Source organism: Passer montanus, unplaced genomic scaffold (genome assembly GCF_014805655.1).
Source record: "Passer montanus isolate IOZ18808 unplaced genomic scaffold, ASM1480565v1 scaffold19, whole genome shotgun sequence".
Taxonomy (NCBI): domain Eukaryota; kingdom Metazoa; phylum Chordata; class Aves; order Passeriformes; family Passeridae; genus Passer; species Passer montanus.
In genome coordinates this window covers 1,385,218-1,403,275 of record NW_024366480.1, presented here as the reverse complement: position 1 = coordinate 1,403,275, position 18,058 = coordinate 1,385,218, and the positions used below count along the sequence as shown (strand labels likewise).

General features: G+C 42.2%; 1 protein-coding gene across 2 annotated transcripts; it reads right to left on the bottom strand.

Annotated features, from left to right (window-relative positions):
- Positions 1-9,160: 9,160 nt before the first annotated feature.
- Positions 9,161-16,828, bottom strand: PDP1 (pyruvate dehydrogenase phosphatase catalytic subunit 1). Of its 2 annotated transcripts, none has more exons than XM_039706030.1 (2): positions 16,672-16,828; positions 9,161-13,136 (listed from the first exon to the last, which is right to left on the bottom strand). In XM_039706030.1, exon 2 carries the CDS (start codon positions 13,090-13,092, stop codon positions 11,485-11,487), a length of 1,608 nt encoding a protein of 535 aa, XP_039561964.1. In that variant the 5' UTR covers positions 13,093-13,136; positions 16,672-16,828; the 3' UTR covers positions 9,161-11,484. The 2 variants fall into 2 exon arrangements, with proteins under 2 accessions (XP_039561964.1, XP_039561963.1); XM_039706029.1 differs by lacking the exon at positions 16,672-16,828 and adding an exon at positions 16,196-16,601.
- Positions 16,829-18,058: the final 1,230 nt, after the last annotated feature.

Below are 18,058 nucleotides of genomic sequence, written 5' to 3'. Positions count from 1 at the left end.
CAATTACAAGGAGAACAGATGTTTTGTGACTCCAAAGAGAAGGAACATCAAAGACCAGCTGCCTACAACAAGAGCCTACAAAATATTTTTTTTCCCCTTACACTCGATTAGTTATGATGCCAAGCACGTTTTGCCCAGGCAGGAAAGTGTGATTAAGTGAAACTGCTTCCCTGGGAACTACAGCATGATGGAGAAAGAAACACAGTAAAAGTTAGTAGAAAGATTTACACTATAAAGTTACTGCATGAATGTGCAACAGCAGTTTTCATTTTGAATTTACTGTGCTTATTTCAGAATAACCCACAAAGCTTACTTTAACTGAGCATTGTCTTTGTCAATAGCCCAATTACTATCTTACAGCTACATCAATCTGGAGAAGAGTAAAAAGAGCAAATGTGCAGAGTGGTGCAGTTGTGACTTCCCTTGCTCGATTTGTGTCAATAGCCCAATTACTATCTTACAGCTACATCAATCTGGAGAAGAGTAAGAAGAGTAAATGTACAAACAGTGGTGCAGTTGTGACTTCGCTTGCTCGATTTTCAGGTGTCCTGAGCCTTCTGAAAGCAGTTTGAAGCCAAAAGGGTGCGTGTGCACTCTGAGCCTGCATGGACATGGACTTTTGAAACTAATTCAAAGCCTGAGGTTTGCAAATTAAGTGACTGTGTTTCAAAACTTCATCTTAAGCAACTTGCCTACAGTTACCCAGTCATGCCTGGTAGAATATGGAACAAAATCCATACCGGTCAAAGATCAATAAAATGCTGCCAGATACCTCAAAAGCACAAGCAATGGTTTATCTTGATTTCACTTGAAGAAGAATTTAATTCAAGATTTCTTTCATGTAGGTGGGTTTTAGCTCAGTTTTCAGCTCACTCATTTTAAAAGCAGTGTGGTTCTTCCTTCCTGTTTGTACATTTATTTTACATACTCAGAAGTCACAGTAAGGTAAGCAGTTTCTCTCTTTTTTTATCTGTCTGCTGCTATCTTGATTACTTTTCAGTTTAAGTTGTTGCCTACTTTGCAAAATAAAATCACCTGAGCTGTTAAGATTTCAGAAAAAAAAAATCTCATTAATATTTTTTCCTGCATGATTCAGAAACAAGTACCTTCAACAGATTGTTTTAATAAAATTGATTAAATGCTGTACCTATGCATTCTAACAAAACTCTGTCCTGCTATGATACTGGCTGGAAGGTCAATCCAGAAGGACCCAAGCAATCTGGGGGTTACTGGAGTGAGCAGTTGCTAACAAATATGATTACAGAGCTAATGGGGGCAAAACATTCTGCTGGACTCCACACTTAAAACCACGGAATACAACCAAGGAAGAACTCATCAGGGATGTGAAGGTGGCAGGCAGCTTTTGCTGCAGTGGCCATGAAATGGTGGTGGCTCCCACAAAAAGGAAACAAGGAAAATAGCAGGATCGACCCTGGAGTTCAGGAGAGCAGGTTGTGGCCTCTTCAGGTGTCTACTTGGAGAAATCCTGCGCAGTGCACCCATAGAGAGAAGAGGGGACCAGAAGAGTCAGCTGAGTTTCAAGTATCACCTCCTCCAGCTTCAGAATGATCCATCTCAATTTTCAGGAAATCAGTCAAAGGCAGGAGGCAGCTACAAATATGAGCAAGGAGACTGACAAGGCTCAAATAGAAAAAGGAAGTGTTCTACAAGAGGTAGAAGCAAGGATGGGTAAACTACCAGGAATACAGAAATGCTGTCCAAGCACACAGGGACAGGGTTAGAAAAGGCAAAACCCATCTGGAGCTGAGCCTGGTACAGAATTGTGGACAGCAGCAAAGACATCTACAAGTATACCACCTGCAAAAGCAAGACAAGGGAAAATGTGGGCCTGCTGCCCACAATTTGGGGTAGAGGACAAATGGGGTAGGGGACCTGGTAACACGAAATCTGAGGTACCTGTGTTTACTGGTAACCTCATGCTCTCAAATCCTTGAGAAAGTTTGGAGCAAGAGGAAGAAGTTAAGAAACATTTAATTAAAACAAACATTTAATTAAAAACAAAGGCATATTAAAGTCCATGGGGCCTTATGGGGTGTATCCACGCCTCCTGATAGTGCTGACTGATGGTGTTGAGGCTATTCTCAATTATCTGTGAAAGATTATGGTGATCAGGGAAAGTTCCTCAATTGCAGAAAAAAGTGAATGTCACTCCTGTCTTGAAGTAGGACACACGGAACTACAGGCTCGTCCCCCTTATCTCTGTCCTCTGGAGAGTGATGGAGCAAGCATTCCTGCAGAGCACCTCCAAATAATCGAAGGACAGGGTTACTGGGAGCAGCCAGTGTGGACTTCATAACCACAGAGCCCTGTAATACAGGGCAGGCATTGCTAGCAATGGGCCATAAGCTTTGCACTGAATTCGCAAGGCCTCAGGATAGAGTCTTCCAATTTGCTTTATCCAAATTTCTCTTGACCTCCCTGAAGCCTTACTTAAATTGGTTAGATGCGACAGCAATTTTGCTAACTGACCAGGAAGTTAAACAGGAGAGTTGAGCTGGATGATGCCCAGAGGTTTCTGGCAACCCCCTCTATTCTGTGAAAATAGTCTAATGAAATTAACCTAGAATTTACCTCCCATTTAAGAAATGTACAGAGCATTTTTAAAATTCTTTGACTTAAGACAATTTCAAACCACAATTTCTCCTTATTCTGACCCTCTCTTTTTTGACTCGAGTGAAGGAATGATAAGTAGAGCTGGTGCAACATGTTTGGAAGGAGCTTAGAGATACAGAATGTCTTATTCAAGTTCTTAATTAAAAAAAAAATTGTTTAGTTTAACCGAAATGTTAAGAAAAAAGGTAACTAGCAAATAATGGATATTTCGTATTGCTCTTCACTGCTTCTTTGACAAGTAATTCAGCAAATTCATTGGTTTAAATCCTTGGTATTTAAGCATATGAAAATACACATTTTGACTCCAAGATGTCTTTTGCAGCCATTGTAACTTATGCTGCTTCTTAGTTTTTTCTTACATCTGCAAAGACCTGTTTCTTGAGTAGGTCTATTGATTTTTTTAAAATCAAGAGTAGATCACAACTGGCATCAATTTGCTCAAACATTATCTCTGTCCTTATAATTAACCACCAGCTTTTCATATCTTTACCTTTCTTTCACAAGAAAACCTGGAACTTACAATGGAAATTGTTTGTTCTAGGTGTGTTAGGCTTTTTGTTGGTTTTGTTTTTTCAGCTGGAACAGGATATTTTACTTTATATTTTACAAACTTTCATCCAGACCAATAATGCTATTATTGTCATGGTATATATAGGATTGCACATTAAATTATTAAGCTTAAGATGTGTTTCTTTTTACTTTGGCTTTTGTTTTCCTGTTATGTTTTGCTGTCAGGTGTGGATGTATTACTATCCCTGATAGTCAAATGCTCTAGAATGCAAGTTTTGCTTAGTTCAGCCAATGATTGATCAATTTGCTATTGCAAAGCCAAAATGTATGTTGCAGTTACGTTCCTGGCAGGTCCTGCCCAAACCATCACTAGTGACATTATTCGCTGTTCTACTAAATTCTCACCAGTGGAATGTTCTGGGTACTGAATTTTTTCAGAAGAAGTTTCTGGAAATGAAACACCCCTAAAAGTCCGATTTTTATCCGATAATAAAAATTTTAGTTATCTGCCTATGAAGCTGCCAGGCATCATGTGATGCTCCCAGTTTTGCAAACAATTCAGTCATCTGATTATTTACTCTCCTGCTGGTAGGAGTTGACCCAGTTGTCTCTGATGGACTGGCAGGATCTCCAAACGCCTTGAGGAAATGCTTTCCATTTGAGGAATGCACATGGACACCATTTGCATACTTGCAGCACTGTCCTTGGGGGAGGGTGATTTAAGATAGACAAAATGAACTCTCTGTCTTCAGGATAGCAGCATTCGCTTGAGGTATGGAGAACAAGAAAAACCTGTTGAACAAGGGAATGCCACAATCATTAGCATTCATTTGGGCAGAAACTGGTGGAATGCAGGAGAGCAAAACTTTTGGTTTGGCATTTTAACAACTGTGAGCTGTGTATGTAGTTGCTTTTCACTACATTCTAAGCCAAACTTAACTTTTCATGGTCTACAAAGACAGCCCCAGGACTCAAAAACCTCGGAAAAAAAACCACACAGGCATCATTCAAATTAGAATGACTGAAAAAGAGTGACAGAAAAAAAATGAAGTGACAAGTTCTCCTCAGCTTCGATTTTTTTTCCTGTACTTAGTTTTTTCTGACCTTTTCTTTCATCCTCACTCATACCATTCTTTCTGTCTCCTGTACTGAGGTGCCATTGCAATGTAAAAATCAGGAAAGCACTATTTTGTAATGTGCACTGCCCTTGTATTTTAAAATTCCCTGCACCCATACATTTGACTGGGTCTCTGTTTTCATATTTGCACAGAAGCAGTAAACATTTAAAATTAAAACAACAGCAGCGGTTCTTTGTTCAGCTTTTGTTGATTTTTGTTTGTTTTGTTTTTTGGCCTGACTGGGTCTCTGTTTTCATATTTGCACAGAAGCAGTAAACATTTAAACATTAAAACAACAGCAGCTGTTCTTTGTTCAGCTTTTGTTGGTTTTTGTTTGTTTTATTTTGTTTTTTGGCCTTTTTTTGTTTGTTTTTTGGGGTATTTTTTTGTTTTGATCTTCAGCTTAGACATTCAGTCATTTCTGATCTCTTGATCTGCTGTTTGTTTTCCTGAGCAGGACCATTTCATCAAGCATAACTGATGCAAGACCTTTCTCTTCGTAGCCATCTCTAACATCATTGTGGTTTACTTTTGCAATTATTTTATGACACACACCTACATTTTCTTTCAGGTGTACAATTTCACCTTTAAAGACACATTATATAACAGGTTTTTTCTCCCTCGCATTTTCCTACTTTATCCTGAATATTTTTTTAGGCTTCACACTCTTGTATTTGTGTACTTTTGAAACACTCCACATTTCGTTGCTTATCTGAATCTGTCTCCTAAATTCCTATTCCCATTTTGGTCACTGCTTCACAGCTTTTTATGTCTCTTCATTCGCTAGACAGAGCTTGTGTCACTTTTTTTCTTTTCGCACTCTTCCTGCAGGTACCCTGGGAACACTTGATCTCATATCAAAGGGACTTTTATGATTCTCTGACTTCAGAACTGAGCTTTTAATATCACTGCTGTGATATGCTTCAAATGCTCCTGTAAGCTGCAGCACTGAGAAATAAGACCCATAACACTCCAATATTTCTGTTTTAATAGAGGTTAGCAAATACAGCAGACATCAGAGTTGTCTTTTACCAATTTAGTCATGATATGACTGAATATCACTGTCTGGACCCTTGCCACAGCTCAGGCAATTTTAATTCCCAAAATTTTGTATAATACAGTGGCTTTAAAATGCAGTACACCAGCTTAAATGCTTGCCATCTACCAACCTGGAGAGCCTATGTTATTTTTGGCCCCTAATCTTGTATGACCTTTTCATCGCCTTTTGCTGTCAGTTGGGATTTTCACAACAGCTCCTCCCATATTCTTCACTAAGTAGTAGGAGTAGAGAGGAGTCTTAGCTGTAAGAAGTGTCTCATACACATTGATTCCATAGAATATAGATTGTTTTCAACTGTTTGAACGTGATTTGGCATGAAGTTATATAAACATGGCCCAAATGTAAAAAATCCCCAAATACTAAAAATACAAAGTGCCTGTCAAAAATCTACATGAATTTTATGCTTATCTTTCTGACATTAAGCTAGACAGCTTCTCAGACTCTTTAGTGTCAGTGTCTGCTAAGCAGTGAATGATACTTTAGTGCTCATTTCCAGATCAGCCTCAGAAGACAGACACAGGACTGCCTTGCATTGCCACACTACAGTGCTGCCAAGCCACATGCTGGAAGACATTTCTGCCTTCTGTACTATCAGCTCTAAGTTCAGGATCTGTTTTTTCCTTAATTATTAATATTTCAGCCTTTTACAAGCTGGACTATTTTTGATAAAAAGACATTGTCTCCTCAGTTTTGAGTATTTTACTTCTTTTTCATATAAAGGGGGACTATGTAAAGACCTGGATCATCTTTTCTGTAGAGATGGTCTGAGGATTGAGCTTTGTAAAAGGAGGACTAGAAGAACATAGGTTCCTCTGATCTGGAAGCTTTACAGAGTCCTACTCAAGCAAGCAAGAATGAGTGCTGAACACTGTTCCAAGTGCAGGCTTCAGAGGTTATGCCAAGGAAATTGTATATTGCTCACTTAATTGTTGAACACTGGCAGGACTCTGGAGCAGGGGAGATAAAGAGTCCTTGGTGTAACAGCAACACCTCACAGTGCACAGCAGTGACATCCTACACACCATCTGTGTAGGTCAACACAAAAAATGACACTGGAGCTTGAGCTGCACTTCCACATACTTAACAATCAGAGCAAGAACAAGCTCTTAGAAAATCCTGAAGTAATTATGCAAAAGTGGCAGATGCAAAAACTTCAGGACTACCGTACCTTTGAGGACCTAGGAAAAACGTTTAAGATTTGCCTCCAGAAAACACCTAAATGGACCTACCTACGTGTGGACAAGGTGACTAAGCTTCTGTTGGGCTCAGTGGAATTGAATGTAGGCATGGTGTGGGCTGAATTGCTACTGAGACCCCACAGCATGTGTTGAACACAGCTCCACCACCTCTAACAGGGCCTTCAACGCTCATGATGCAGCACACATACAGAAGTACCCAAGTCAGGCGCCTTAAGAAAAAGCTGGTAAGGAATCCATCCATAAGCAACAGTACTTGTACATACACAGGAATACACCAAGTTTTGCAGGGACATTTGAGCTACTGTCAGAGTGGCAGCATGCTGTACAAATGAATACACTTTGCTTTTTTTAGCAGGAGTAATAAATCCCTATTAAACACTGCTGTGCTATGGCTAAGTCTCCTGTACAGCAGCCAGGTTTTGTTAAGATTTACTTTTTGCCCCTGTAGAAGAAACTGCTACCAGGGAAGGAACATTCATTCCTCTCCCAGCTGCCTAAACCTGGGAACACTAATTTATTAGCTATTTAAATCACCTTGCACAAAATGCTGGAAAATATTCCTGTTATTAGCCCAGCAGTTGCACTACCACAGTGGGCAAAGCAGTACTAGGGATGAGCAACAGGAAAGGTTACAGAATTAATGACTATAGACTATACAGCAATTTTAACAGACTCATTTCATTAATACAGAGCTTTTGAATGAAACTATGCTTAATGCATGGCAGTGTGTCAGCTCATGGGTGCTTTTCTGTTAACATCAATGATTTCCCTATTTATTGGGCTTTTCTGCCTTGCAGCCTCATGCGACATGAACATGAGCCAATTAGCCAGTGCTAACTGAATTATTTTTGAATTAAGATGTGAGGCAATACATTAAAGGCTACCCTAAGTACACATTTTGGATATTAAAACAGACCAGTTTGTTCATGATGCTGTAAAATAGTTTGGTATGCACAAGTTTTATTAAAGAGGATTTTCTATTAGGAAATCTAATAGAAAGTCTATAATGGAAGCACAATTTTTCCTATTCAGATAAAGACTCACCATGAGGATAGTGAACAGCCTGCTGCATAAAACATCCCCTAAAACCTGTAAGACTGATTACTTACTTATCCAGACTAGGAGCCAGAACAGATACATACTTTGCAGGGGTTTTTTTTGTTTTGTTTTTTTTTTCTTCAACACAGAAAGAGACTATATAGAAAGAACAATCCTAAAAACAACCTTGTACTAGGTGGTCCTTATTTTTTCAGCTAGAGAACTTTCAGTCTACTGCTTTTATTTGTTAAGTTCTAAAAAAACCAAAAATCTATTCTTTTTAATTGCCACAAACAAAACAAAGCACCTGCTTATCATGGTATATACTGAATTGTGCCTGTATTTTCTTATGTTTAAATTTCATGTAATCCTGGAAAGTGTCATGACTGATTAGGTGGGTCATCTCCAAGAAATGCAGTTTCAGAAGACTTGCACACTGATCAATACATGAGATAAGTTGCTTGGGGTTTTTCAACCCCTCAGACCTGGCAGAACAGATAGGAACAGATGCATCTCAGAATGCTTTTCATTTTGCCACACAATGCTCCTGCCAGCCTATACTTACTTTGTGATCCAAAGTCAGATTATCCTTTCCCCCTACCCAGAAATTTATAATTAATACTCACAAGCAGCAAATAAAACAGCAGGTGTAACCAGCATTGCAACAACAGGCTTATCTATTGCATTGCAAGTACAACCACCCCCAGCATGTCAGTGGCTTGAGCAATAATGAAACCTGTCAAGGAAGTTTTTGAATACAGATCTATGTAAGCTTCAATTAGAAACAACACCCTTTGTACAACTGACATGGGTTGTGCTTCAGCATTCAAATGGATGGGATGCAAATACAATGCACATACCACAGAACACAAGGAAACAGAATTAACAGAGCCTTAAGCTGGAAGTACAGATAACATATCTCCCACTCCTCTCTTATATGGTATTACTGTTGAACTGATACAAAACTAGAACAGTTTTGAAGATTAAGGTAAATCTTGTGTTGACTGTCATGATTCAGCCATCCTCCATGGTTGAACCACATATCTGCAGCTGTGGAATCCTTATTTGAAGAAGTAATCCCAGCATGACCCTTACAAGCACAATATCTGTACTTTCCACAACGCAACAATTCTGGAAGACAAGGCATATGTGTCCTCAGCCTGTGGCACAAGAGCTGTTTCTGTTTAGCTAACCAGCAGCTCATTCTTGCCCCAATTTAATCTGCACATACTTTAGACTGCTTATGAAATGCTGTATTGCTTGATGCACAGTACAGTACTGAGCTTTAAGATTCCAAATGCTGCTGCTTCCTCAGCAGCACTGCCCCTGAGGGTATTCATGAGGTGCTGGGAGCTGAGACACACAGCCATACTGATGGAAGGAGCTGAGCATTGCTGCCTGGGGGAGGCAGCAGCAGCATGCCTGATGCAGGGTGACATTGAGCCTCACAGTGGCATTGAAGTGCTCTGAAGTTCAATTCTCTGTTTCCATTTATACTTTGCTTTCCTTGGCCAACTGAGTATTCATAACAGGGATCACACTGAAGAACAAAGTCCTAGTAGAACAGATATCACATTCCACATCAACTCAATACACAGGGATTTCTGCATAATTGATCATTTTATTGGAATCTGTTAAAAGATGTTTGTTCAGATCACCTGTTCAGCAGGCAGTTATGCTGCTTCTGTTTACTGCATACATACTGAGCAAGTCTCCAAGCAATACATAAATATTGTCTGACCCCATACTTAAGTATCTTTACTACAAAAAGCAGCTTCTCCTCAATAAAAGTTGTATCCATGGGACCAATGTGCATTTCTTCTAGCTATGACTTGTACCAAATCCATATCAACAATCGTAGGTTAAATACATCAATGCATGTTAATAGAGCTTTAACAGTAAAAAAAAAAAAGTAAGAAAGTTAAATACTGCAACAGCTGAGATACATACTGCATTTGAATGATAGAACATAGTCTATTGACCTAGTTAATGACACAGTCACCAAAACACAACATACAGAAGCAATGTCAACTGCCAGTACTTGTCTAAGCATTTCAGAGTTTCCCTTTTCCCTTCAAATAAAGAAGGGTTGTGTACATCTCAAATGTGAACTTAGGCATCATTAACCTTACAGCAATATCGATGCTGATAATTAAGGTCAGGTAGAGACATACTAAAGCTGCAGGCCACTGAGTACACACAGCATTTGTGAGTTTGAGGAGCCAATGTTTACTATAGCACAGGTTCATTGTCCAAACTAAGTGCACCCTATGGACAGTACAGTAGCATTAATTGGCAAGACATATTTAGTACAAAATGCCACTTTAGAAACTTAGCATATTTCAGTTAAGTGTTGATTTAACTAGCTATGATGACGGCTAGCAAGGTATTTTAACTGAAACACCTTGGTAAAGTGAAATAAGCTGACCTATCATTGTTCTCTAGAACTCAGGAATAAAGTTAGATGTGTTCTCTCAGTCATCAAGGACTAGTATTTCAGCAGGCATTTCAGGTTTTAACCTAAGGGCAGGTTAAATAAGTCTGTACACAATGCAACATACCTCAAATAGATGCAATTATGACCAATTAGCTGTCAGTCTCTACTTTTACCATTACAAGCCCAACAATTTTGGCACACAAGTACAGCCAATCTTAAGTCCAAATTCAACCATTCCAAGTCAGAGAGACCCATTTCAGAGACTGCTCTGCAACACTATTCTGGACTGCAAAAACATGCATACACCAGCTGCCCAGAAACACAGAACTAAAAGAAGTTGCTAGAACTAGCCACTGAACATACACATGCATGCCAGTCAGCTTCCCAATTAAAATGCTATTTACAAGCCATACTTCAAATTTTTTGTAATTTGTAGTTTTTCACCCAACTTATACATATGAGTTCAAGTGAAGGACATGTATTGTGACCTTTTGAAATATCCAAAGTGAAAATGAGTGCAAGTTACAAAGCTACATAAGAGGTTAGCAATGATTTCCTGATCTTTTCAGGTGAAAAATTATTTAGTAGACAAGCAATCCCAGGGAGAGGTGGAGTCCGTGAAGAACATAACCTTTAGGAAAGCAAACACAGCCTTAACCAACATACTGACTTTTCAAAAAGTCTGAAAAGTTTCTTCATACCGAGAACTGAAGTCCTCCATGAAGTTATCTGCTATCTTGCTGCATGCTGTAATGTGTTATTGCCCTAGAAGTTGTGCAGAAAACCACAGCCAAGTACTAATGCACAAGAAATTTAGAAATTACCGTGCATAAGATATGATTAAACTGTAGCAGAATCTCAGGTATTGATTATGGCTTAGACCTGCCTTGAAAGTCAACACTTAGACAAATATCCTCACGTGAATGACATTGTCCATATGAAAGTGAGACAACTTTGTTACACTGAAGACTTACTTGGTTCAAGTGACCTTCTGCTTAGAAGAAAACAATAGACAATATATTCACAGATAACCATTACAAGAATTAGCCCTGTAAAAAATTCAACAATACTTTTTACTTATCTTTTCCTTAAGTGTATATATTTGCAGATATTTTATAAGCAAGCTGGTTCTTGAACAGACAGATCTTTGATAGTTATTTCTTTATCCTACTTCCTCCCTCATCCAAATTTGACAAATTCAAGACACTGTTTTAGCAGCATGCATGAAATCAATAGTGCAAAGTTGTAATAAAAATCTCTTTTCCCAAGATAGGACATCCTCTTCAAGTTTTGTATTGGGTCAATAGCACTTCCCATGTTTTTATATCTCTAGGGAAAGGCAGGAACAATAGATATGCTGAATCTAACAAATGAAAATTGTTTGCCAAAGGCTTTTTAAAATTATATTTTTGGGTGGATTTTTTTTTTTAATTTGCTGCTCATACTGGCCCTTATTACAACTTCAGTAACTAGTTCACTGCACTAAATTCACAATTCCTCATTTTGATATGCACCTATAACATGTGAATTGAACTGCACCACAATAATTGTAATGTCATCTCTATACATTCGAGCCAGCTCTTCTGGAAGACTAAGCATCTTGGACAGTCGCTCATGATCCACAGTCCCAAACTCATTGTTACCCACAGCATGACGTATCAGGTGAGTTGCTGCATTCTGATCTTCGAATACTGAAGAGATTCTTGCTCTCCTTTCTGTTAACAGACCATGCATCTGTCCCAAAGTTACCTTATAGCCACCAACAGCTATTGGCTGTTGGTGGTGAACACCAGTGAGATACTCCCCCACAATTCTAGCCACATCTTGCCTGTGCATGGTCTCCCACAGCCCATCCGTGGCCAAAACCAGGAATTTATCCTGTGGCCGTAACCTGTGATGTATGACTTCTGGCTCAGCTGTGAGGTATGGGGGAGTGTAATAGTTTGGAGGAATAAACTTTGTATATTCATTGTCATTCAGCTGATCTGGGCCTGATTCCACTACTCTCTTCTGCAGTTCAATACTCCATTTAAACTTCACATCACCAAAAGCTCTGAAAGGCATCAAGAGACCCAAGAGACGATCTTGTTTCACAAGACTTTTCTCTTCAGACTTTGGATGCTCCATTTTCACACGTTCCACTTCATGTTCATTCTGTGCGTTGTGGTCATAGGACAAATTAACTGCAGACCAAGATCCATCTTCTTCCTGAACGCCGAGCATTGCTCTGCTGTCACCTGTGTTAGCAACGTGCAAGTCGACACCATCCACGTGGGCTACACAGGCAGTTGAGCCAGAAAATGCTACTCGCAGTACTAGGTAGTTGAGAAAAGAATTTGGATCTCCTACTTGAGCTTCCAAAGAAATATCATTATCAAGCCTCTTAAAGGCATTAATTAAAGCTTCTCTCACATCAGTAGTCTCTCCACTGTTGAGATCAATCAGCTCCTGCCAGTAAGTTCTTAGGCTGTTGAAGTAAAGCTTGGAAGCCTCTTTGCTAAAATAATCGTTGGGATGCTTGTGCCACTGTAAAATGGGCAAAAGAGCTCTGCCATTCTCCACAGCATTTTCTATTTCAAGTAAAGTTTCATGAGGTAACAAAGAGACAGCAATGTAGTAAAACAGTCTTTCACTGACAGCTTGAGCACAAGCACAGCCTGCATGGCCATCAAACACACCCAGAAGCATCCCTCTTGTCTGTAAACAAGTGGCAGCACTCCTCCGGTCCTCTATCGGAGCATTAGCAGGCAACTGGTTGCTGTCGAAGCCAAGAACAGAACTTACATTTTTACCATCAAATTCTGGGACTTTGAAACTGTATTCATTTGCCTTCAGGATGCTGTTGACCTGTGGAGGGGTGAGGTAAAACCTCTGTGGCGTAGAAGCATAATCCCTTGCGTGAATAAAGTGATTAAAGTGCTCCTTTGGCCTGTAAAGTGCTGCAAATTTCTTCTGTGGTGCATATCTGAAGTGACTGTGAGCAAAATGAGATGACAAACAACACAGATGTTTATGGTGGCAGTAGCACGCAGTACTGCCTATCCTGCTAATCTCACAGTTACGGATCAATGGGAACAGATGAGCTGGTGCTGGCATGGCATCAGACAACAATGGCAGCCTGGAGCTTCGGACTGGAATTGCTGAAAGACAAGAGAACAACTATGCTTAGCGGGACAGCTAAGAGATTTTTTTCTCCCCAGAATTCTGTGTTAAGATGTTTACAGCTCCTAACCAAGTTGTTTATTATGTGGCATTCATAGCTTCAAAGACCTTGATAAAGAAAGGCACTGCAAGGTGCTCGTTTACAGACACTACCTAGGGCTGTAACAAAAAAACTAAACCATACTTCACCACAGGTATTTTAGCTCTTATACCCACTCAGGAGGCAGGCAGGAAGTGAAAGCATCACCCAGACAGTCAATGAACCTTCAAACAACTCAGCACAATAGTTAGCACGGAGCACTCTACAGAATTGCCACAGGACTATCACAGCTATTTGCTTTCCTGGTGATTTCACAGCTGACAGAGACAGATGTGGCACACAAGGAAGAAAACTCTTTCTGTATGGCTGAAGAAGAGAAAGCACCCAACAGGCAGACTTAAGAAACAACTGAGATGACATACAATGGAGATTGTTTAGACAGCAGAAGCAAGAAGTAGGTGATAGAACTGATTTTCTTGATGCAATCAGAAGTCAGTAGCAGGTTTTGCTTCTTTCCCCCCCTTTCACATGTAAAACTTCAAACTTGTGTTACATATACAAAACAGCCACAGCAATCTATGCAGCAATTTTCTAGTTTAACATGCACGTACAAGAGGTAGAAAGGAAATACAGCTTTCCAGTAGGTATTCCACCCCAGTACATTTTAAGATTATAAAACACCTTGAAAAGCTACTCAATTGAAGGCCTATATGCAAATTGTTTGCTTCCATGACTGGAACAGAACCTTGCACAATACTCTACAGCTAGTTCATTGTTAAGATAAACCACCAGTATCTGAACATATATTCCACTGCTACTTGCCACACCTAAAAGCTTTCCTTATTTTTCACTTCCCTGAAGAAAGAGTATGCTAGCATACTCTTTCTTGTCTCCATCTACATACCAAATCACAACATTAGTGAGAGTGCCTCTCAAAAGCCTTATTCACTGTGCCTCATTATCAGGAAGTCTTTTACAATGTAATACTTGAGAGACAACTCCAGCGTGGAGATGGAGTTGAACTGTGCCTTGTGTGAAGAACACACATTTAAGGCAAATTCAATTTTCTCTTTTATGATCAAGTTTCATCACAAAAGCTTTTTCTCAGAAGAGGCCATTAGAAGGCTTACTGCAGTCATAAGCACTAATCTATTAGCACAGCTAGATGTCACATTGTTTTACTGAAGAAATGGATATTGCTGTGTAATGCAAGGTGCTTCAGTCTGTAAATGGATTTTTTTTTTAGCCAAGCAGGCATACCAGTACTTCAGAGGAGACCCAACCCCAATAAAATATGCAACAAGCCCCAACAGTCTAAAGGATCAAGCAATATAGGACAAAATTAATTTTGCAATTTCTGTAGGCTTTCTATAGCTTCAGCCATGATTCTGATCACCTGGGCCAGCTGAGAAATGTCTGGAAACATAGGAAGCTTCACCCCATTCTCCTTGTTTCAAGAAAGGGAAGCAAGCCATATTTTCCTCCAAGCTTACTTGCTCTTTTTAAATAAACCAGAGTAGAGCCCGTTTCTCTGTTACAAGGCATCTAAGTGCTGAAAACAGAGCACAATTCATGTTCCTGTCACTCCACTGATTCCCCAGTACTAACGAGTGACTGCTGTACATCCACAAAAACTCTCCTGAGTCTCCCACTGACATCTGAAGATTGAAGTTTTCTGTTGTGCAGGTACCAGGAAGAGCTCAGGCTGCAGTCCAGACGCCCAGGAGCAGTGAATTGGCTGAAGCTTCCAGATGCATACTGAATTTGTGGTAGCCATTTGCTTCTCCAGTCGAGGCTTCACATGCACACAGCATGACAGCAATAGTCTGCACAGCAATAGTCTGCAACTCCAAATATAGATTTTAAATTCTATTCACTGCCTTCTAATTATATAGGAGCTATTTTGGTAACACTTATGTATATTTCTTCACGTGACATTTTAAAGCAACAATTTTGCTTCAGGTTCTATGGATGTGCCTGGCCTACAGCAGCACCTCAGCCTCAGCACTGCTCTCCCATCAGACTCCACCTGGATCAAGCTGTCCTCACTGCTCAGCATTTAAGTTCAGTGCTGACCCACAGTGGTGCCTCAACCGCTCAGTTTTTCTGCTTCATGATGAAGCAAAAATACAAATGCATTGCTGCTGTAACAGTTCTGCAGTGCAATCAGAGGATATTTTTCTGATTTTTAATCATTGTCTTACCAAATGAAATCCAAGAGGAAGTAGTAAGAAGTTGGCCTCACATTTTCCATGGCTCATATCATTTACAGTAGGTCTATGCCAGCTTAAGAGATCACTCTGTTTCACATACCAGCTTCAATAATTCCAAGTTGACTAAGTAAATGCCTAATTCCAAGTGTCCAAACCTGAACTGAAATTAAAGTCTCTCCCACTTACCCTTACAACACAGCTGCCCCAAACATTCCAGCTACCCTTTAAATAATTAAGATCCCAAGATCACCATGGCTGATCAAAAGACAGCAGAGAGGAAAAAGAAGTCATACAGTTCAATCAAGATTTGTCAAGATATTACAATCAATCCAGTGTAAATACCTCTCCAAGCCCAGAGCAGGGTACAAGCACTATTTTTCAAGCTGTAAATACAATATAACCAATAACAAGTCAGATGGTCACCTTAAGGGGTTTTGTAGTGGTACAGTAAAAAAACAGAAAAATGGTCCACCTTTCTTCAATAAAGGCTCATTATAGCCATACTGTTAGGGCTATTGGCACTGCACAGACAGGCTCCTCCAAAACACTGTGCCAAAGACACCCATGGTTCAGGTAAAAACACTCAGGTGCCTCTCCTACACCTGACAGACCTGAATGAGCCAGCTGGAGAAGACGGGGAGGAGGAATAAGAAGCATTCAACACAGGCAGCACCGTTAATCCTTCCCTCCGGCAATAGTCCTCAGATACAGCCCAGCCTGGCAGCCCCTTCCCCGGGTCCCATCCGACCCCCGAGCCCGTCGCTCCGCGAAGGGAGATACATACCGATCCGCCTGGGCCCAGGACACACACACATTCTCCTGTCACAACATGAAGCCGCCAACATCCACAAAGCAGAAGCCCGGGGGGCGGGGGGAGAAGCAAGGCAGAGAGTTTGTTAGAGAAGACGTAGAGCTCCGGCACGGAGGTGGGACGGCAGACAGGAGGAGACAAGCACACACAGCCCTTCTGCGGGCGCACGGCGCCGCTGCTGCCGCTCTCCCAGCGATGGGACCGAGGCAGCTCCGCAGGGGCCGCCCGAACCCGCGGCCCGGGCACCGAGCCCCGCCGGCCCCGCTCTCCCTTCCGGCAGGGCGACGGGCAGGGCCCGCTGTGGCTGCGCGCCGCCGCGGCGGAGACCGCTGTCCGCTCAGGCGCTGCGCGGCCCCGTCATGGCCGCCCCTCCCCAGCCGCCCGCACTTACCCTTCACGACCACCTCCTCCTCCTCCTCCTCCTCCCTCCGCCCGTCCCGGGCACAGACCTGGGCCTTTCCCGGGCGGCTCAGGGAGACGGGTGGAAGGACCGTGCGGCACAGGAAGGGAAGCGGGTGGAAGGACAGGACCGCGCCGCCCCGAACGCGCCCGCCGCCCCCAAACCCCCCGACAGCCGCCGCCTCACGCCCGCCGCCGCCGCGCCTTTATAAAGGGCCCTGCGGCGCGCGGCGCGCTGCCCATTGGCTGCCGAGGAGGGCAAGGCGGGCACGTGACGCGGAGGCTGAGGGAGCGCGCGAGGGGTGGAGGAGAAGGAGGGGGCGGTGCGTGCGCGCGCACCGCGCAGGGGCGGGAGGGCGGCGGCGCGCGCGGTGTCCGGGCCCCGCCCCCGGGGCCCGTGAGGGCGGGGAGCGCGCGCGGGGCGCTCGGGGAGCGGGAGCGGGAGCGGGAACGGCGATGGCGATGGAAACGGGGCGGTTTGCCCTGGAATGTCCCGGAAGTGCCTTTAACAAGTATGAGGCACGTTAGCTCAGCAAGAGACCGCTAAAGTCCGTCCCCTAAGCCGGGGACCTCTCTGCCCTGGGAAAGCCCCTCACACTCCTTTGGTCAGAGGTCAGTCACACAACTTCTGACTGTTGTGGAGACCCAGTACGGGAAAATGTGTGCATTTTGTAGCGTGTATTGCCATTTACTCTGAATTCCTTTTAAAGAGTGGTGCTTTTTGGGGTTTGTTCCCCCCTTGAAATGTTCGAGTTGACTTGCAGTCACAAAGCTCGGTAACTCCGCAAGACACCACTGAAGCTTGTACTGAAACATGGGGGGCTATGTTTGGGTTTGTGGGATCTTTTTCTTTATTTTTTTTCCTTTTCGTTTTTTTTTTGTTTTTGTTTTGTTTGGGTTTTTTTTGTTGTTGTTGTTGTTTTTTGTTTTTTTGGGGGGGGGGGGTTGTTTTTTGGTTTTTGTTTGTTTGTTTAATTAATTTGCCCCGTGATGGTTTGTCCTCTCCAGAATCCCTCGGGGCCGAGCAGCTGCCGTGCAATGACGAAGGGCCCTCTCTGCCCTGGCAGCGCCACATTGCTGCCCTCACTACCAGCGAGGAATGGTTTGAGGGCAGTGGCTACGAAGAAGGAGGAGCCCTTCCCCAGAAGGGCGACATGTGTGTTCCTGCTGGTGCAGCAGCAGCCTCCCCTCCCTCCTTTCCCTCCCCTCTCTTAGTTACTGTCCTGTCCCTGTTCCACATCTCTAGGGCAACCTTCAATTTTGCATGTTCTTCTGAGGTACTCTGATCCAGGCTTACTCTTCATGTACATTTCTGAATATGGAAAGTATCTAAGTTCCACAGTATTTTGATTTCTTTGATTATCTCTCTGTTTACAGATGCCTGTGCTCTCATGCCTTACTATTTTTCAGGGTGCCTGGGATGCCCACTTTGCTGTG